This window comes from Caretta caretta, chromosome 15 (assembly GCF_965140235.1).
Source record: "Caretta caretta isolate rCarCar2 chromosome 15, rCarCar1.hap1, whole genome shotgun sequence".
NCBI lineage: Eukaryota > Metazoa > Chordata > Testudines > Cheloniidae > Caretta > Caretta caretta.
In genome coordinates, this window is record NC_134220.1 from 10,596,257 (window position 1) to 10,617,571 (window position 21,315).

General features: G+C 49.0%; 2 protein-coding genes and 1 non-coding gene across 4 annotated transcripts in view; all 3 read right to left on the minus strand.

The window, feature by feature from the left end:
* The window catches only part of GCN1 (GCN1 activator of EIF2AK4), a 61,947-nt gene extending 61,550 nt beyond the window's left edge, over positions 1-397 (minus strand). For both annotated transcript variants that reach the window (XR_007352807.2, XM_048821193.2), the window contains exon 1: positions 279-397. Coding sequence is in view for 1 of the 2 variants with exons in the window: in XM_048821193.2 (XP_048677150.1) it covers positions 279-296 (18 nt within the window). In the remaining variant the exon portion in view is untranslated. The remainder of the gene's footprint in view (positions 1-278) is intronic.
* Positions 398-2,052: 1,655 nt separating this feature from the next.
* Positions 2,053-9,231, minus strand: RPLP0 (ribosomal protein lateral stalk subunit P0). Its single transcript, XM_048822298.2, has 8 exons — positions 9,107-9,231; positions 8,457-8,562; positions 6,373-6,548; positions 6,191-6,278; positions 5,727-5,873; positions 3,669-3,854; positions 2,807-2,947; positions 2,053-2,277 (listed from the first exon to the last, which is right to left on the minus strand). The coding sequence occupies exons 2-8, from the start codon at positions 8,508-8,510 to the stop codon at positions 2,122-2,124; spliced, it is 948 nt and encodes a 315-aa protein (XP_048678255.1). The 5' UTR covers positions 8,511-8,562; positions 9,107-9,231; the 3' UTR covers positions 2,053-2,121.
* A 10,054-nt stretch (positions 9,232-19,285) lies between these two features.
* LOC125623235 (uncharacterized) overlaps positions 19,286-21,315 on the minus strand; it is a 95,594-nt gene continuing 93,564 nt past the window's right edge. Inside the window, exon 16 of the transcript XR_012665178.1 lies at positions 19,286-19,577. This is a non-coding gene — a transcript (uncharacterized LOC125623235). The remainder of the gene's footprint in view (positions 19,578-21,315) is intronic.

Genomic DNA, 21,315 nt, shown 5'->3' on the forward strand with positions numbered 1-21,315 from the left:
GGGAAGAGCACGCGGGGCTGGCTGGGGGTCGGCGCCCGGCGAGGGCCGGGGCTGACGCGACTGCCACGTCCCTTCTCCCGCTGACAGGGGCCGGCTCCCGCGAGCCACCGCCACCGCCACCTCCCCGTGACGCGGCCGCCCGAGCGCGGCCAAGCTGAGGAACCGGGCCGCGGAGACGGACAGCCCCAGAGCGGAGCCCGCACCACGGCCGGCCCGCGGGAGCGCCTCTCCCGGAGCCGCCTCCAGCCCCCCGGCTGGGCCCAGCCCCCCGCACTCACCTGCGTGTCGGCCGCCATCGCGCCGGCCTGACCCCGGAAGCACCACGAGGCTCAGTTCCGGGTCACGCGCAGACCCGCCCAGGAGGCGGGGCTCGTGGCTATAGAGATGCCGGGAGCGCGGGGCCTGACCCCGAGTGAGCGGGGCTGGGGCCTGCGGCCGCCCCGGCGAGGCCTCAGGAGCTGCTCGTTTCCCGGAGGCCGCTCCGCCCCCGCAGCTTCCCCAGCTCCAGCGCCGGGCACACAGCGGCCGCCTGCGGCAAGGAAACCCAGCGGAACGCGCCCGGAGAGGCTCGGCCACAGCGGCCGGCCCGGGGGCCCCGACCAGGGCAGCGGGGGCCCCGTGCACGAGCACAAGCGGGCGAGCCGCTCCCTGCCCCTGATGGTTTCTCCCTTATCCGCGGCGATGCTGCTGGTCACTTGCCTCGGAAACCCGGGCGCCGCTGCTCACGGGCTGACTCAGGCAGATATTGACTTTGTAAAAAGAAAAGGAGGACTTGTGGCACCTTAGAGACTAACCAATTTATTTGAGCATGAGCTTTCGTGAGCTACAGCTCACTTCATCATCAGGGAGTGGGCTGTAGCTCACAAAAGCTTAGGCTCAAATTAATTGGTTAGTCTCTAAGGTGCCACAAGTACTCCTTTTCTTTTTTGCAAATGCAGACTAACACAGCTGCAACTCTGAAACCAATTTTAATCTAGTATCAAAACATAATAGTTATGCACCTAAATCCACATTCAGACCTATATGTGGGTCATTTTTTCAGAAGTGATAATCAGCTACAATTCTCATTGAATTAAAAGGAGTGACATTCTACAACCCTGAAAATCAGACATTTGTTTTGGCTCAACATTTTGGCCTGCATCTTACATAATGATTGAATCACAGCACCAAAAATCACAACAGCTCATTCTTCATAAAATACAGGACACACCTGGCCTAACTTGGCAGCAAAACAAAAACATTTACTGTTGAATTGCTAAATCTTACAGTGTAATCTGAAGCACACCAGAGCAATCAAGTTCCAGACACTGCAGTGACACCTGCAACTGAGAATGTTCCACTGCTGGCCCCATGAAGACAGTTCCAAAGCTGCAACAGGCAACCTCATAAGACTGGGTCTCTACACTGATCCACTCATCACTTGCTTATCTAATTTATCAACCAAGGCCTTAGTTTTCATTGTGTATTCGGTTTAATGTAGACTGCTCCTCAGGGCAGGGACACTGTTTATTTGCCTGCAGTTATCAGTGATTCACTGAGCACATTTGCTGTGCCTCATGGCTCCAGCAGACACTCAGGCTAGCCACTTGAGCTCAGACCCAGGGGTTTTCGTAAGACAAAGCCTGAGCAAGCACCTGATCCACAACATCCACACTCCTATTTTTAGTACAGTAGCTCAAGTCCTGCTAGCCTAAGGGCTTGTCTACACAACTGAATAACTATAGCATCCACACAGAGTGATTCTGGAATATCTCTTGCACTTTAAATTCACCCTCTACTTTAATTCACAGTAACATTCCAGTGTAGCCAAGGCAGAATTCATTAAGTGACATGACTAGTATTTGATATGTGTAGATCCCTCTCTCACCTGCAGGGGAAAGTTAGTTGAAGGTTTCTTGAAATTATTTTATGGCTGTCTTGGTAAGTGTTTATGATTGAAGGCAAAATCAAAAAAGTACATCTTTAGATTCAAAATCCATATATTAAGTTTCACACCAATGGAAACTTCATGCATGATGATTCCTCCCCCCCACCCAAGATAAACACACAACAGAGGGTGTAAAATAGCACTTTATTTCTCTAATTAAACCAGTTGATGAAGTGGTGAGCATGTGGTAGGGGTTAGTCAAAGAGACCAAATCCCATGTCCTCATCAGACTCCTCTGATTCCTCCTTTACTTCCTCTTTGACTGGAGCAGCAGGAGCTGCAGCTGCAGCTTCAGCTGCCACAGGGGCAGCAGCCAGGAAGGCTGAGGGGTCAGCTAGGAAGGCCTTTACCTGTAAGAGGATAAAAGCATATAGTAATTTCAGGGAACAAACAGGTCACAATTTACATCTACTATCCTATTGCCAGACTGAAAACAGATAGCGTATTAGTGGGTCTCCCCAGGAATTAAGATCAGGGAGCACAACCTTTGCAACCCCAAAGGCCATGCAAGCAACTTACTAGCAACCCAAGGGATGCATTATACAAACAAACTGAAGACAACCAACAGAGGAGGGCAACGTTGCCTTATCATATGAGAAGAGGACCGGGGATGCTCTCAGAAAACACACTCCACATCCTCCTTGCCAGTACACTGCTCCTAGGATTGAGGGGTGAAGAGGCAGAACTGCACCTCCACAAAGCAAGGAATTCCCCCGGCTGCAATGCAGTTACATGCACTTCACGCTGTTCAAGGCCTCTTTTCAGTGCAGATCTCTAACATACAACCTTCTAGATCTTTAAAGGCTCAGGCTCAAAGACTAGTTTGTGAGCCTTAAGTCCACGCACAATCTATTCCAGTCTGTCTCGCTCACACTTTACCTTTTCAGCCAATGGGAAGGTGTATTCAGTCTCCACAGCCACAGCTAGGACTCGCTTGTACCCATTGATGATGGAGTGAGGCACAGAAGCGATGGTTGGGTAGCCAATTTGCAAACAAATGCTAGCTACGTTACGAACGCCCTGAGGAAGAGGGAAAGAAAGTCATGTTCCAAGCATTCAGCTCTGAAAATTATACTGCAAGTAAACACAACCATCAATAACAATATGTGCAAGCGTAATAAAGGGTACTATGGGTGAGAGAATTGCGTGGTTCTGGCAAAGGAGATAAACAAGAGGCAGCCTTAACCACATACTTTAACACTCGTTACAAGGGGTTTCCAGATTTTGTATTCTCTGCATTTCATACATAACAGATAGCTAACAGAATGGAACATCACTCCCAGTAGAAAACACATCTGTGTTGCAAATCAAAATTCCCAGCATTCAGGGATGAATGCTACAACCCACCAAGAAGACTACTGTATGGCAAAGCCACGATTCGCACTACCTCTATTTTCCAAAGGTAATAGGTAACATCAAAACACCTTGGGAAAATTGGGGTGCTGGCCAGCAGGCTGACATACACTTGCATCTGGATCTCCCAACTCTGGAGGGCAATGAAATGGCACAGACCAGTTTTAAAGAGACCATGCCAGGCCAATAACCTTGTTATTCAGGACTGTAGCGCTGTAAAATCACTTTTAGAATTCAGTGCTAGTCTCATTCACAATTCAAAAGGGAAAAAAAAAACACACACACAGCCCTCCTGAACTTCAGATTAGATACTCAAGCACTTAATCTGTCCCCATAACTACATGGAATAAAGTAGACAGGGCATATAGCACAGGCAAGCAACTCTTACTTCCAAGAAGCGTCTGTGCAGAGTCTCCTCGGTGATGTCCAGCACTTCAGGATTGTAAATGCTGCCGTTGTCAAACACCTGCTGGATAATCAGCCCAAAGGAGAATGGGGAAATATTCAACATGTTCAGCAAGGTCGCTTCGCTGGCTCCCACTTTATCTCCAGTCTTGATCAGCTGCACATCACTCTGAGAGTCAGAGAGGGAAAAGTGAGCAACGAACTGCTACAGGGGTTAAAACTCAGGCACAGAGCCGCAACAAGGTTCAGCTTCCCATTACAAACATCTGTAGATGGGACTGAAGGAGTTAGACCCACAAATGATTCTGTATCAAAACAAGTTCAAAGCTCAGCTGAGCAAAACATGAGGCACAGCCCACCCAGCAGATGACACATTTCAAAGCAAGGTCCATAATTATGAGATGTGCAAATGGAATCAGCTACACTTAACACATCTTCTAGACCTAGGCTGCCCCATTAGCCACTCAAACCAGAGTTTCTCATACCCAAAGTACAGGGTGCCCAGCTAGAAGGAACTAAATAAACCCTTCTTCTCCACAGGAGTCAAACTAGACATCTGGCTTTAAAGATTACTGAAGGTAGAGCAGCAACACCACTGCCATTAAGATTATGTCTAAGTTTTTATACACGTCTTAACCTTTATACTTACTATTCCTCACAGAGCAGCAGTTACCTAAAATAGTCTGAATTTGTGAGGGCAGTTTTGTCAAAAATGGATCGATATTCACTGATAAGCCTTTCAAAACCTCACCTTCCTTGAAACTGTTCAGAGACTCATCTTTTTTCAAAAACCCTTTGCCAAAGCTAACAGGCTTGGACTTGAAATTCCTCTCTCGTATTACTCAACATGCACTATTACCTACACCACTAGTTAGCAGAAGTTACCCCTTTTATTTTCCCAACTCTTCCAAGAGAATGAGAATACTGCCAACACTAGCCACTATCTAGATTTACCTGAACTGATGAAGGGGAGTAACTCGATAGGCACCTGGCCTTCAGAAGCAGCCTCAGGCCCCACTTTCCCCACCTCCAAGAATGGCTAGAGAGCAAGGAACTTCTCCCTCAAATTGCCTCACAGTGAAATACCAGTCCAGGTCCTCACACAGCTCCCCTTTGCCACCACACCCGCTGTATTTCACGGGGAGGGAAAGCACTGGCCTCCCAAGCCTAAGCAGGGGCAGGAGACTGGCAATGCTGCTCTTGACAGAATCATAGAATATCAGGGTTGGAAAGGACCTCAGGAGTAAGCAGGTCACCCCTCCCAAGAGTGTTTTACAAGGGAGAGGCCTGCTGGGAGAGATTTTAAGGCCAAATAGCAGAGGGGTAGCCATGTTAGTCTGTATCCACAAAAACAATGAGCACCTTAAAGACTAACAGATTTATTTGGGCATAAGCTTTTGTGGGTAAAAAAACCACTTCTTCAGGCCAAATAGGATCATTATGGTCATCTTGTCTGACCTCCTCCTCAACACAGTCCAGAGAACCTCACCCAGTCATTCCTGCATCAAGCCCATGACGTACGCTTCAATTATAGCATGGAATCATATAGATGAATGAGTGGGCCACTGATGAAGGCATTTGCAGGCTCTCAGTCAGCAAATCAGACCTGCTTTGCCATCTGGTAAAGGCATCTGAGAGGTTAGGGATGGGAGATCAACTGCTCAGACAACGCTCCCACCCGGCTTGGCAAGAGGCAGAAAGAACTTATCCAGCCTAATTTCTCTGACAGGTTCCTATTTGATTAGGATTTCTTTGTCATGCAATGTCCTATTGTTGTCACATTACTCTGCTATTTTCCTTTTAAGATGCTTTAGAGACATGCCTCCAAAGTCCTCAATAGAAGGTGGGGATCGATCTTGTGCCATGGAAAGCAGCACAAGACATGGGGATGTAGGGATGAAATAGCTACACATCTATAGTCCCAACTTCAGTGGAATTGCCAAACTGTCCAACCAGGGCCATCCAGTATATAGGAGCAGCTAAAAAGCTGTGAATGACCTTTTACTTGCTAGTAGCACACTGAACTTTGCTCTGCACTCACCAGGATTTCAATGGTACCCCTGGAGATCTTCGTGGTGATGCCCAAAGCCTGGAAGAAGGAGGTCTTCTCGGGACCCAAACCAGTGTTCTGGGCTGGCACAGTGACATCACAAGGGGCAATGGCACCTGCTCGAGCAGCAGCTGGCACCTGACAAGACAGTGCAAGAAGAGAAAGCAAAATAATGCTTGGCTTTCAGACAGTACTGTATAGACACTAATTCATCCTCACAGCACTTCTGTGAGATCAGCATCTCCCAGTTATTCACATGGGGAAACTGAGGTCACAGCAAGTCAATGGCAGCACTCTGAGTAGAACACAGGAAATGCCTGGTTCCCAGTTCTTGCTCATTCTAAAATCACACATCCACAGAGAACGTTCAGTGTTACACTCTCTCCTTCCTTCAGATCAGGCCCCAAGACCTCCCTGAGTAGACGCACTATAACAATAGTGTCCTCCTCCCTTACCTTGTTAGCCAACAGCATGTCCCTGATCTCAGTCAGATCCTCCTTGGTGAACACAAAGCCCACATTCCCACGGATATGAGGCAAGAGCCTGGCGGAAAGACAGCATCATTCAGTTTCACTCTTCCAGACAACATACAGTCTTCCCCAGGAAACAGGGTGTGGAATCATACTATTTTACTCACTTTTCCAGAGCAGGGTTATTCTCCAGATGACCACGGATAGCCTTGCGCATCATGGTGTTCTTCCCCATCAGCACGACAGCCTTCCCACGCAGGGACATGCGGATCTGCTGCATCTGTTTGGATCCTACATTGTCTGCTCCCACGATGAAACATTTTGGATAATCATCCAGGAGTTGCTACAGAAAGAACAAATGAGTTTTACAAAGAAACCTAGACCAGGGTATAGAGTAACATTAGTTCCCATTTAGGCACCGTAATGAAATGGCCAGATTTCCACAAGTGCTTAGTACCCAGGAACTCCATTTAGATGCATAAATGGGAGCTACTGTGTGCTAAGCTGAGAAATCTGACCCAATGTTACCAACCAGAACCTGTCCCAAAGCAACCAAAAAACCCTTTCACCTGACTAGGGCTCTTAAACAGCCAACATTGGTACGCATTCCAGTCAGCAACCAGTATGTGCACTAATCAAATAAATTGTCCCACCATCTGCCACTCTGCAGCTACTTCCCTCCTTTCCCCCACAAGTCTCCAAACCAACCATGATGTGCCAATTTTCAGGCTCTTTAAGGTTGACAGGGAGCGAGCCATTGTTTAAAACATATGGTTACAAGGCTGCCAACCCAATGCTACAGAAAATGCAGAGTGCAATTCTTTCTGAAAAAAATTACATACGAGCAGCTCTCTGATGACCCCCAGAGAGGAAATAAAGGAGTCCCAAGGCACATTTAAGGGAGACAAACATGCTAAATGAGATGCATTTCAACCCTCCAAATAAAGAACAGTCAGGACGTACCAGGAGCTTAGCTGAGATGTGATGTTTATGCCTGTAAAAACGTTAATGCAGTTTATCTGAAAGGATCCCTTGTAAAGAGCCAACAACTTGATAATGCTCTCCATTAAGGAGGCTCGGATGTGTGGCTCTTTTGCCGATGCTACTTTTGCTTACACAGTCACTGTGAACAGTATCTCACTGCTACAGAACACATTGAGGCATTAAAAATACAAATGATATTCAATTAAGAAGCAGCACTAACATTGACAGGGCTCTTCTGAAGGATTTATTTGTGATTGGAGTGGACTCCGTTCTTAGTAGCATGGTTTAATTCTTTCCAGATTCAAGTGTTCTGGGAACCTTACTCAGGCTTCCCAATTGCTTTTAAAATGTTCAAAACCCTGCCAATGGCAGGTATATTCATTGTAAGAGAGAGACAACAGCTATGCAAGCATCTATTTCAAAGATCACTTGAAGGAGCCTACTGAGGACCCTTCTGATAAAATTTGGATGTAACATCTAGAAAAGTCTTCAGAGTCGCATAATAGCAGCCACCAGCAGGGAAATGTGGAGTACCAGGCTCTTGGTCAGAGGTACTCAAACTGGGGGTGAGGGTGGGCATGGAGGAATGTTTGGGGGAACACAGCTGAGGCCCAAGCCAGCTCCTACAGGGGGCGGGGAGGGAGCGCCACCCTGCTCCACTCCCTAGCCCAGCACCCCATCTGCTGGCCTCAGCCAGAGCTCCACTTCTGCCCTCAGCTGAGGCCCCCCTGTCTGCGTTCTCCCACCCCACCCCCGGTCCCACTCTGGCTCAGGCGGGGGAAGGGTAAGAGGGAAGCATGACTGTGAAAAGTTTGGGGACCAGCTGCAATAGTGCTACTCAGTTTTTGCCCAATCAGCAGCTTCACTGGCAACTTTCCAGGAGCCTGGGGGCTGCACCTCATTGGTATACAATGGAGCAAATTGCTACACAAGCCATTAACCACAGTGTGGAACTACAGCCTATGGAGACCCACTGTCCCAGCACAGCTTGCTCCTCCTCCATCACGTAACCTCTGCAAACTGCAGCTCTGTGTGAATGATGAGGCTGGCTCCTGCCTTGCTGTCAAACACAACAGCCCTCCTTCACTCTGTAGCGCCCCATGTGCCACCACGGATCTATGCTGCGTTAGGATTAACCCAGGGTGCACGTTTGCAGGTGCAGTCCAGAGAACGGCCAAGGCAGACTGAGCCAGGAGCGACAAGAGTCCATCCCAGCCCCAGCCCCTGGTCCAGACTGTCTCAAACACACCCCAAGGGAGACACTTACAATGATTTTCAGGAAATAGTTGGACTTCCACGTAGCCCTGTCTTCCCTGGGCATCTCGACGGTGCTTCCAAGGATTGCCACGAAGGGTTTAAAGACAAGCTGTTACCTGCGGGAGACAAGGTCGGGAAACCAGGGTTCAGCCAGACCACTGCAACCGCAGCCTATGCCCCGGCCTCCGGCCCCCCGCCCGATAAGGGGATGGCCCGGCCCCCAAACGATCAAGCGGGGCTTAGAGTGGAGGCTGTTTCCAGGGTTTTAGAAAACGGAGCCGCTGCGGGATTGCCCCGGGGAAGCTGGGGAACCGACGGTCTGTGTGTCCCCTGCACCAGCAGGGGGGTGTCTATGGGCCCCGGGCACCCCCGGCTCCCTCCAGCCCCGCGCTGGGGGGCCGGGCCCCCTCACGGGACCCCGTAGAGGCGACGAAGAGGCCCCTTGGCCATCGGGATCGCGGGATCAGCCCGGCCCCGGTAATGAGCCGGCCCCGCGTGGCCAGGCCCGAGGCCTAGCGACACCCGGAGCCGCGGCGGGCCCCAGCAAGCCGGGGAGCCCCGGGGTAAGGCCGACTCGCCCGGATCCCCGTGATCTCCTCCCCGGCCGGGGGCTGAGCGCGGCCGAGTCCCTCGCGGGCCGCCCCCTCTCCGCACACCCACCTCCCACCAGGGCTCCGGGAAAGAAAAGGGAGCGCGCCCGCCTTCTCTTCTCCTCTTATACTCCCAGCCACAGCCAATCAGCGATAGGTGACCTCCGGTCACGCTCAATCTATTGGATCCTTGTAAACGTCAATCCAGGTGACCGGTCGAGTCCCTCCCTCCTATTGGACAGAAAACTTGTCATTCACAAAGCCGACGGCTGAAGGCGCTGTCATTTAAAGGGGCAGTAGCAGCACCTAGAACGCTAACTCCTGCTAGGGCTCCCCCTTCTGGATGAGAGATATTCACCCCCCTTCCCCTCCACGCCAGCTTTTTGGGATACTGGGCTTCAGCCACGGGGCCTAGGGACCACCAAAACCTGCCCTCTGATTTTCCCCGTGGCATCCTGCAGTGCCCCCCCCACACCCAATGGAGCCAGTATTGTGACATCATCTCTGACATCCCTCTGATGCCTGGCAGGGGAGTTCAGTCCATCTGCCAAACATGCCACAGCCGTACTAACCCTGTTGTGCCTCAGGGCTGCTCTAACTTAGGCTCCTGTTACCCGAGCTGCTCAGACCACAACGGCATTGGGGCCACTGTGGCCCACTCCCTATTTCCCTGCACAGGGGCAATGGAGATGGGGCTGACATAATAATGGTATCTCATGAGTTTTTCACGCGTGAGAGGATTTCAGACAGGCCAGGAGCTTGTCTGGTGATGACACGAGATGCTCCAACTGCCTTGTGAAGGTCAGCCCTGGTAGAAGCTGGCAGAGTCTCTCCTCACCGGTCTCACAAGATGGGAGGGGGAAGAAACGAGTAAAGAGCCCAGCTGCGCTGGCCTGGGTGTGTGTGTGTGAAAACCCCCCAGGAACAGGTGAGGCTAGATAAGACTACATTGGGGGAGGTGGGGGCACTGAACTGAGGAATGGTACACGTCCTAGCTGAAAAACAGCAAAGAAATGTGTTTTCATTCATTTGTAACTCTTCTCTTTGGTTGGTTAGTTGTAGCTTATTCTTATTAGCCCTCTGAGTTGAAAGGCTGCTCTTGCAGATTTTACTTTATTGTTCATAGGTCAGTTAAACTGCTGCTTCCTTTTTTTATTCTCTGTAGGTACTTAGTATACCTTCCAGAATTGATTGTGTGGTCAGGATCATTCTCTCTCTCTCTTCCACCTCCTACCAGGAGAGAATTTTTCCATCCCATTCCCCTGGAGAAAACCTCACTATTTTAATTTAGGAAAGTCTCTGTAAATGGTTTGCCCAGATTAGGGGTAATTTATAGGAGCAGAAGAACCAGGCTGTGGCCCTGTGAATCACATGATCTGGTGGTTTCTTCTGACCTTAATCGGACATCCTGCACGTCCCAGGCCACTAAACCCCTCCCAGCTACCCCTGCAAAGAGCCCACTAACCTGGATTAGACTAAAGTATTACAGCCATCCAGAAACTAAACTGTGTCTGCCACAGGCAAAGAATAGGAGGGACTGAAGTGCACCAATGCCCGAGGCCCTGCAAAGGTAGGGAATTGATTTGGTGCGATACACCTAGATGATTCTAGCAAGCGACCCACACCCCATGCTGCAGAGAAAGGTTGAAAAAAACCCAAAGCCCCTACAGTAAAATTCCTTCTTGACCTAAAAAATGGTGCTCAGTTTGACCGTGAGCATGTGAGCCATCCCAGTTGATGTCCCATCTCCAGCCATGGCCAATCTCAGACGCTTTAGGAGAAAGACAAAAAATAAAACCTTGAATACATCAGGGGAGGGGTATGTCTGAATCCCTGAAGCATGAGATTTTGAACATAAGATTTAGGACCAAAAGGGAACACATGGCCACCGATCCAAGTCTCTATCACAGACATTAATCACATAACACAATCCCACTCACATTTATCAAGCTTCAGAGGAACAGCCGTGTTAGTCTGTATTCGCAAAAAGAAAAGGAGTACTTGTGGCACCTTAGAGACTAACCAATTTATTTGAGCATGAGCTTTCGTGAGCCACAGCTCACTTCATCAGATGTTTACCGTGGAAACTGCAGCAGACTTTATATACACACAGAAATCATGAAACAATACCTCCTCCCACCCCACTGTCCTGCTGGTAATAGCTTATCTAAAGTGATCAACAGGTGGGCCATTTCCAGCACAAATCCAGGTTTTCTCACCCTCCACCCCCCCACACAAATTCACTCTCCTGCTGGTGCTAGCCCATCCAAAGTGACAACTCTTTACATAATCAAGTCGGGCTATTTCCTGCATAGATCAAGGTTTTCTCACATCCCCCCCACCCCCATACACACACAAACTCACTCTCCTGCTGGTAATAGCTCATCTAAACTGACCACTCTCCAGGTTTAAATCCAAGTTAAACCAGAACATCTGGGGGGGGGGGGGGGTAGGAAAAAACAAGAGGAAACAGGCTACCTTGCATAATGACTTAGCCACTCCCAGTCTCTATTTAAGCCTAAATTAATAGTATCCAATTTGCAAATGAATTCCAATTCAGCAGTTTCTCGCTGGAGTCTGGATTTGAAGTTTTTTTGTTTTAAGATAGCGACTTTCATGTCTGTGATTGCGTGACCAGAGAGATTGAAGTGTTCTCCGACTGGTTTATGAATGTTATAATTCTTGACATCTGATTTGTGTCCATTTATTCTTTTACGTAGAGACTGTCCAGTTTGACCAATGTACATGGCAGAGGGGCATTGCTGGCACATGATGGCATATATCACATTGGTGGATGTGCAGGTGAACGAGCCTCTGATAGTGTGGCTGATGTTATTAGGCCCTGTGATGGTGTCCCCTGAATAGATATGTGGGCACAATTGGCAACGGGCTTTGTTGCAAGGATAAGTTCCTGGGTTAGTGGTTCTGTTGTGTGGTATGTGGTTGTTGGTGAGTATTTGCTTCAGGTTGCGGGGCTGTCTGTAGGCAAGGACTGGCCTGTCTCCCAAGACTTGTGAGAGTGTTGGGTCATCCTTTAGGATAGGTTGTAGATCCTTAATAATGCGTTGGAGGGGTTTTAGTTGGGGGCTGAAGGTGACCGCTAGTGGCGTTCTGTTATTTTCTTTGTTAGGCCTGTCCTGTAGTAGGTAACTTCTGGGAACTCTTCTGGCTCTATCAATCTGTTTCTTTACTTCTGCAGGTGGGTATTGTAGTTGTAAGAAAGCTTGACAGAGATCTTGTAGGTGTTTGTCTCTGTCTGAGGGGTTGGAGCAAATGCGGTTGTATCGCAGAGCTTGGCTGTAGACGATGGATCGTGTGGTGTGGTCAGGGTGAAAGCTGGAGGCATGCATATATCTAATTTAGTTATTTGTCCCTACTACTCCATGCTTTGGAATGCGTCGTGCCACCCACCCCACCATCAGAAAACTACCCTCAATAGGATTTCCCTGCACAGCTTACCTCTTAATTCTTGTTTGCCTGAGTTGAGCGGAGTAGAGTAGAGAATTGGCTCTGGGTAGGGTGTACGTGCCGTGGTTACACAAGGAACTAGACTGTATTGCAAGAAACTTTAAATACCTTATGTATGCCTGATTGTCTGTTTGAGATAGTTATACGAGAGCAGAAAAGAGCATTGAGGCTACCGTATAGCGTAGGGGTGAAGGTCGGATTAAGGCATAAACTAACTAAACTACAGGTTAGGGCCTTGCACTGTGAGGGGTCTTTTTTTTTTAAAACTCCATTTCAAATATTATTAAAATCAGTTGATAAATAAAGGAGATATTTAGAGAAAATTTTTTTTCAAATATGACAAAAATATATACATTTGGCTACACAAATACCCATAACCTACCTCTACCCTTCACTAATTGTTCATTATAGACAAGGTGGGAGGCCAGGGCTGAGGGGAAAAAAGATAATTGCACTTGTAAAATTAGTATTTCTATGAGTAAGTCTGCTATCCGTCTCCTAAGGCAGCATTTTATTGGCCAGCAGCTGTAAAATTCTGACTGTGCCTTCAGAACTTATTCATAACTTCAGCAGTACAGGTTTCAGAGCAACAGCCGTGTTAGTCTGTATTCGCAAAAAGAAAAGGGGGACTTGTGGCACCTTAGAGACTAACCAATTTATTTGAGCATAAGCTTTCGTGAGCTACAGCTCACTTCATCGGATGCAGTCAGCTGTAGCCCACGAAAGCTTATGCTCAAATAAATTGGTTAGTCTCTAAGGTGCCACAAGTACTCCTTTTCTTTTTGCATATTGGTTCTGTGAGGTTAGCCACTACAGAACCAGATATGGAGCATGTTAAGGCTGTTCAAATTGATGGCAGGTAATGCTTGGGGCAGAGGGATACAGGGGCCCAGATCTCTCTGGTTAAGCAGTGTGGGGTCCCAAAGGCCAGTATGTTGCCTGGCCAAATAGCAGAGATTCTGGGGGTGCCCAAAAGCAGATTCCTCATACCACTAGCTAAAATCCATGTGGTTTGGAAGGTGTTTTGACTGGGTGGGTAATGGAACACCTCCTATTTGGCCTGCTCCTGGGTAACGATTTTTTCTGTCTAACTCAGGTTAAAGCGTTTGCCTGCAGCAGGAGGGAATTTTATGCTGGGACCCCCCAAGGGGAAGGGGAAGGTCTCAGGAACTTCTGAGAGAACGGGAGAGAGTCCCCTTGCTTCTGCAGCTGGGGGAAGCCACATGCTTCTAGGTGGGAGGGTGGTTGAGACCAACTCCTACACTGCAGCTGGAGGCAACACCACATCAGGAAGGGATGGGGGTGTAATGCCTGCCAGGGAGACAACTGTCCAGGTTGCAGCTGAACCAGAGAGAAACTTGGCTCTAGGGAGCAGAGAGATGTGTCCCAGAGAAAGAGCAGGGAATCTCAGAAAGCACTGAGGTGGGTGAGGATTTCTGTAACAGAGGGAAGCAGGGTGCTTCTAAGTATGGGAGGGGCTGAGACTAGCTCCTTTCCAGCAGAAGGCCACATGCCCTCAGGCACAGGGGCAGGAGAGGTGTCCTCAGTCATTAAGGAAACTGTCCCCATTGTTAGCTGGCAGCTGAAGGAGGGGGCCCAGAGGAGGAAACTGGGGAAAGAATAGTGGGGATACAGGAGTGTCTCCTCATTAGTCACTTGGGGCAGGATGCTTAGGACCCTAGGGGGATGGCTGGCTCAGCATCCCTGCACCCAGGCACTCAGCCTGTGACCCAGGTTTTGAGAAGGACCTGTGTAACTGACCTCCTGGAGCTGACTTCTCAGGGACAGAGAGAGGAGTGGCGGAGGGTACCTCAATCCAGGTCCCGAGTTTTCAAGATGCTATTTCTGATAAGTTTTTGGAAACTAACTGTCTTTTTACATCAGGATGCAGCTCCAGTAACAGCAGGGGAGTTTAGACCAGGAAATTTCCCGGTGATCGTTGGCCAGAACACAAATGACCCAGCTGACGGGGGGGGGGGGCAGGTGTTTCCCCAGGCTGCTGAGAGACGGGGAGCAGTTATGGAAAAGCTGCTGGGAAGAGGTTCAGCTGATCAAAGGGTAAACACAGCTAGCCCAGAGAGCAGGGATCGCAGGGGGGAGAGAGAGCACAGTGGTTTGAGCATTGGCCTGCTAAACTCAGCGTTGTGAGTTCAATCCTCGAGGGGGGCCATTTAGGGATCTGGGGCAAAAATTGGGGATTGGTCCTGCTTTGAGCCAGATGTTGGACTAGATCCCTGCCAACCCTGATATTCTATGATCACAGCCCTCTAGGGGGCAGGGAAGGACTCAGTGCTGGGAGGGGGAAACACAGGGTAACCCCAAAAGGGGAGCTGGATTGCCTACATATGTACAGTCCTGGGGTTGGGAGACCACTCCCCAAAGGGCCAGCCAGTGTGCAGGATCCCCCTGGACCCTTATCTTGCCAGAGCCTGAGACATCAAAATGCCAGAAATAGGATTAAATTAAGAGCCCACACAAAGGGAAACACTGGAGGGAAAGAGAAGCCTGTGACTGATTACATGGGAGAGTCAAAGGACACCATGGGTAATGAACAAACTAACCTCAAACTACACTAACTGAACAGAGGGGTGTGGTATCAAAAAGATACTTGTAAACACCCATCTGTGATAAAATTTTGGTATTAATGTTAAGTTTTGGGGATAAGAATTTCAACACAGATGTTAAACTTTTTGAGAATGCTACTTTTCAATTAATACCTGAAAACAGGTTTAAACCTTATCACAGCAGAGAAAACATAAAAAAAAAAACCCTGGTTTGCTGTGTGTGAATGGGGAAACTGAGGCACGCTGCCTCATAGCCTTAATGGCTGGATGCCAAGAGAACTATAACAACAAACTACCTTTCAGATCAGTAAACTAAGAGGGGAGGTGTGATGCTCTGTACCTCGGGGGAACACCCTACACACCATGTTCATCTTTAGAAAATGATTGTGTGGTATGCAATGCAAAGTTTGTCATGTTGGGTGCCTTCGGAAGGCTCATCATGCACTGAGCATGGTTGTTATAGTGATGTTATAAGAAAAGGAGGACTTGTGGCACCTCAGAGACTAACCAATTTATTTGAGCATAAGCTTTCGTGAGCTACAGCTCACTGCATCCGATGAAGTGAGCTGTAGCTCACGAAAGCTTATGCTCAAATAAATTGGTTAGTCTCTAAGTCCTCCTTTTATTTTTTCGAATACAGACTAACACAGCTGCTACTCTGAAACCAGTGATATTATAGTAATTGTTACAGTATGGTTACAATTTCATGTATATAGTTATGAGGCTGAAAATGTATCCTCCTTGCTTAAAGCAAGCCCATGCAAAAACTCTCCAAGAACAGAGAGGCAGTTCACACCTCGTCAGGGCATGGATGGGGCCTGCTATGCAAGTGGAGAGCTGCATAAGGAGGCTTTCATCCCCAAGCCCTTTACCACCCATCAACCCCTAACCAGGGCGTGGGGCTATTCAGGGAGAACAAGGCTTTAAAAAGCCCTCTCCTAAGGGAGGAGAGAAGTTAGAGAACAGGAGCAGCTAATGTGAGTTTTGCAAGGCAGGTAACCAGATGAAGGAGGAGCAGGACCATGACCCTTGGGGTGAGTTTCTTCTGTGTGTGTGTGTGTGTTTGTGTGTGGTTGCTGCTTCAATGAAGGATATAGGGTATGTCTACACTACGGAATAAGGTCAAATTTATAGAAGTCGGTTTTTTAGAAATCGGTTTTATATATTCGAGTGTGTGTGTCCCCACAGAAAATGCTCTAAGTGCATTAACTCGGCGAAGTGCTTCCACAGTACCGAGGCTAGAGTCGACTTCCGGAGCGTTGCACTGTGGGTAACTATCCCACAGTTCCCGCAGTCTCCGCTGCCCATTGGAATTCTGGGTTGAGATCCCAATGCCTGATGGGGCTAAATGGGATGATGGGGGGAGGGATAGCTCAGTGGTTTGAGCATTGGCCTGCTAAACCCAGGGTTGTGAGTTCAATCCTTGAGGGGGCCATTTAGGGATCTGTGGCAAAAATTGGGGATTGGTCCTGCTTTGAGCAGGGGGTTGGACTAGATGACCTCCTGAGGTCCCTTCCAACCCTGATATTCTATGATTCTATGAAAACATTGTCACAGGTGGTTCTGAGTACATATCGTCAGGCCCCCGTTCCCTCCCTCCCTCCGTGAAAGCAAGGACAGACAATCGTTTCGCGCCTTTTTTCTTGAGTTACCTGTGCAGACGCCATACCACGGCAAGCATGGAGCCTGCTCAGGTAACCATCACCGTATGTCTCCTGGGTGCTGGCAGACGCGGTACGGCATTGCTACACAGTAGCAGCAACCCATTGCCTTCTGGCAGCAGACGGTGCAGTACGACTGGTAGCTGTCATCGTCATGTCCGAGGTGCTCCTGGCCACGTTGGCTGGGAGCGCCTGGGCAGACATGGGCGCAGGGACTAACTTTGGAGTGACTTGACCAGGTCATTCTCTTTAGTCCTGCAGTCACTCCTATTGAACTGTCTTATGGTGAGCAGGCAGGGGATACGGATGGCTAGCAGTCGTACTGTACCATCTTCTGCCGGGCAGGCAAGAGATGAGGATGGCTAGCAGTCGTACTGTACCATCTTCTGCTGAGCAGCCATGAGATGTGGATAGCATGCAGTCCTTCTGCACCGTCTGCTGCCCGCCAAAGATGTAAAAGATAGATGGAGTGGATCAAAACAAGAAATAGACCAGATCTGTTTTGTACTCATTTGCCTCCTCCCCCGTCTAGGGGACTCATTCCTCTAGGTCACACTGCAGTCACTCACAGAGAAGGTGCAGCGAGGTAAATCTAGCCATGTATCAGAGGCCAGACGAACCTCCTTGTTCCAATAAGAACAATAACTTAGGTGCACCATTTCTTATTGGAACCCTCCGTGAAGTCCTGCCTGAAATACTCCTTGATGTAAAGCCACCCCCTTTGTTGATTTTAGCTCCCTGAAGCCAACCCTGTAAGCCATGTCGTCAGTCGCCCCCTCCCTCCGTCAGAGCAACGGCAGACAATCGTTCTGCGCCTTTTTTCTGTGCGGACGCCATACCAAGGCAAGCATGGAGGCCACTCAGCTCACTTTGGCAATTAGGAGCACATTAAACACCACACGCATTATCCAGCAGTATATGCAGCACCAGAACCTGGCAGAGCGATACCGGGCGAGGAGGCAACATCAGCGCGGTCAAGTGAGTGATCAGGACATGGACACAGATTTCTCTGAAAGCATGGGCCCTGCCAATGCATGCATCATGGTGCTAATGGGGCAGGTTCATGCTGTGGAACGCCGATTCTGGGTTCAGGAAACAAGCACAGACTGGTGGGACCGCATAGTGTTGCGGGTCTGGGACGATTCCCAGTGGCTGCGAAACTTTCGCATGCATAAGGGCACTTTTATGGAACCATCAACCCCTAACCAGGGGGTGGGGCTATTCAGGGAGAACAAGGCTTTAAAAAGCCCTCTCCTAAGGGAGGAGAGAAGTTAGAGAACAGGAGCAGCTAATGTGAGTTTTGCAAGGCAGGTAACCAGATGAAGGAGGAGCAGGTCCATGACCCTTGGGGTGAGTTTCTTCTCTGTGGTGTGGTGCGTGTAGTGTAGTGTGGTTGCTGCTTCAATGAAGGATATAGTGTGGTCTGTTCATTTGAGGGAACTTGTGCTGAGCCTAGTGGCCTGTTAGGAAAGTTGAGAGCTTCTTAAGGAGGCTGTGATGGCCAAGCCCTTGAGCATCCATCAACTCTTAGCAGGGTTTGGGGCTCCTCAGGGAGAACGAGTCTTTAAAAAGCCTGCTCCTAAGGGATGAGGGATGCTTGGGAACAGGAAACTTTCAGCCCATGGGGTGAGTTTGTGGTCTGTGTGTGTGGTGTGCTGGGTTTGTTCGAGGGAGCCTGTGCTGAGCCTAGCGGACTGTAATGCAAGGCTGAGAGCGTGTTCTTGAGGCTTTCATCCCCCCATCCCTGTAGGACCTGCCAATCCTTCACTCGGGGCTGGGGCTAATCGTGGAGAACGAGTCTCTAAAAAGCCTGCTCCTAAGCGACCAAAGGAGCTAGGGAACAGGAGAGCTCTGCGAGGGAGTTCTCCAGGTGAAGGAGGAGCGACTACGTGACCCTTGGGATGAGTTTGTTGTCTGTAGCACAGGCACTGACTGGTGGGTGCTTTGGAAGAGGGGTAGGTGTGCTTGGGGAGAGAGGGTGAAGGGGGCACTCTGCCAGTTTTGGGGGGGAAGCAATTGTCAGCATTTATACAACGCCAATTTTCTGTTAGCCGACGCCCAAGGATGTTTGGTGAGGTGCCAGCTATGCCCGTTTATACCATCCGTGACTTTAACCGCTAGGACGCACTGTCCCTTCGCGGCGGGCAGCCCGGGCTAGGCTGACGGATGCCCCAAGGTCCTAACCACCCGTGACTTTAACTGCTAGAGCTCAGAGCTCCTTCGCAGCGGGCAGTCAATACTGACTGACAGGTGCCCCAATGGCAGCACTAAGAGCCTCTCCACACCCGTGACTTTAACTGCTAGAGCTCAGAGCTCCTTCACAGCGGGCAGCCAGGATTGACTGACAGGTGCCCCAAGAGTTTCCCCCTGGAGGCGGCACAACTCAACACTAGGCTCTTAGTACTCTCACCTAATGGCCAGGCTTTAGAGCCAAAACGGCTGAGGTTCTTTAATTGTGTTGGCTGCTTTACAGTAAACCAGAGAAAACAAGTCAGGCTTATGCACAAATGGTTACCAAAATTTATTAAGCTAGATTCTAATCATGTGGTTACAAAATTGCTAGTGCCTACTTATTTAAATGTAGAGATGTTACACACACAAACAAGTTACAAAACTGAAGCCACAATCCCAAAGAAAGAAAACAAAGTATAGAGCTCTATTTCAAAATATGTGTACACTAAAGATAGGAGATCAGGTGTGGGTGCTTCTTACCCTCCTTGCATCTCTCGATTCCAGCGGTGCCAAGCCAGGATCGGTCACTCAATTCCGCGGAAAGACGAATAAGGGACAAGGCGTAGGGACCCTCTTAGCTGCAGAGTTCCCAGAAGTTACCTACTTCAGGACAGGCCTAACAAAGAAAACAACAGAACGCCACTAGCCGTCACCTTCAGCCCCCAACTAAAACCCCTCCAACGCATTATTAAGGATCTACAACCTATCCTAAAGGATGACCCAACACTCTCACAAATCTTGGGAGACAGGCCAGTCCTTGCCTACAGACAGCCCCGCAACCTGAAGCAAATACTCACCAACAACCACATACCACACAACAGAACCACTAACCCAGGAACTTATCCTTGCAACAAAGCCCGTTGCCAATTGTGCCCACATATCTATTCAGGGGACACCATCACAGGGCCTAATCACATCAGCCACACTATCAGAGGCTCGTTCACCTGCACATCCACCAATGTGATATATGCCATCATGTGCCAGCAATGCCCCTCTGCCATGTACATTGGTCAAACTGGACAGTCTCTACGTAAAAGAATAAATGGACACAAATCAGATGTCAAGAATTATAACATTCATAAACCAGTCGGAGAACACTTCAATCTCTCTGGTCACGCAATCACAGACATGAAGGTCGCTATCTTACAACAAAAAAACTTCAAATCCAGACTCCAGCGAGAAACTGCTGAATTGGAATTCATTTGCAAATTGGATACTATTAATTTAGGCTTAAATAGAGACTGGGAGTGGCTAAGTCATTATGCAAGGTAGCCTATTTCCCCTTGTTTTTTCCTATAACCCCCCCAGATGTTCTGGTTTAACTTGGATTTAAACTTGGAGAGTGGTCAGTTTGGATGAGCTATTACCAGCAGGAGAGTGAGTTTGTGTGTGTGGTTTTTGGGAGGGGGGTGAGGGGGTGAGAGAACCTGGATTTGTGCAGGAAATGGTCCAACTTGATTATCATGCACATTGTGTAAAGAGTTGTCACTTTGGATGGGCTATCACCAGCAGGAGAGTGAATTTGTGTGTGGGGGGGTGGAGGGTGAGAAAACCTGGATTTGTGCTGGAAATGGCCCAACCTGATGATCACTTTAGATAGGCTATTACCAGCAGGACAGTGGGGTGGGAGGAGGTATGGTTTCATATTCTCTGTGTGTATATAAAGTCTGCTGCAGTTTCCACGGTATGCATCCGATGAAGTGAGCTGTAGCTCACGAAAGCTCATGCTCAAATAAATTGGTTAGTCTCTAAGGTGCCACAAGTACTGCTTTTCTTTTTGCGAATACAGACTAACACGGCTGTTACTCTGAAACCTATCCTATTCTAGTTACTGAACGTCTCTCATTGTTATCTTTACTATTTTAAGAATTAAATAGTTTTGAACTACATAATTACATTTTTATGAATTACAGCAGATTAAAATCATTGCAATTACTTAAAAGCGCTCTTCACTAACGTCCCAGCAGGAGGGAATTTTATGCTGGGACCCCCCAAGGGGAAGGGGAAGGTCTCAGGAACTTCTGAGAGAAGGGGAAGAGAGTCCCCTTGCTTCTTCTGCAGCTGGGGGAAGCCACATGCTTCTAGGTGGGAGGGTGGTTGAGACCAACTCCTACACTGCAGCTGGAGGCAACACCACATCAGGAAGGGATGGGGGTGTAATGCCTGCCAGGGAGACAACTGTCCAGGTTGCAGCTGAACCAGAGAGAAACTTGGCTCTAGGGAGCAGAGAGATGTGTCCCAGAGAAAGAGCAGGGAATCTCAGAAAGCACTGAGGTGGGTGAGGATTTCTGTAACAGAGGGAAGCAGGGTGCTTCTAAGTATGGGAGGGGCTGAGACTAGCTCCTTTCCAGCAG

Bases quoted from the DNA above. Each gene is read 5' to 3' on its own strand.
- RPLP0 (XM_048822298.2), bottom strand. From the start codon at position 8,510: ATGCCCAGGGAAGACAGGGCTACGTGGAAGTCCAACTATTTCCTGAAA. The intron at 6,279-6,372 runs GTGAGTAAAATA...TCTTTCCGCCAG, and splicing joins AATAACCCTGCTCTGGAAAA to GCTCTTGCCTCATATCCGTG. The intron at 2,278-2,806 runs GTAAAGTGTGAG...ATCCTCTTACAG, and splicing joins CCTTCCCATTGGCTGAAAAG to GTAAAGGCCTTCCTAGCTGA.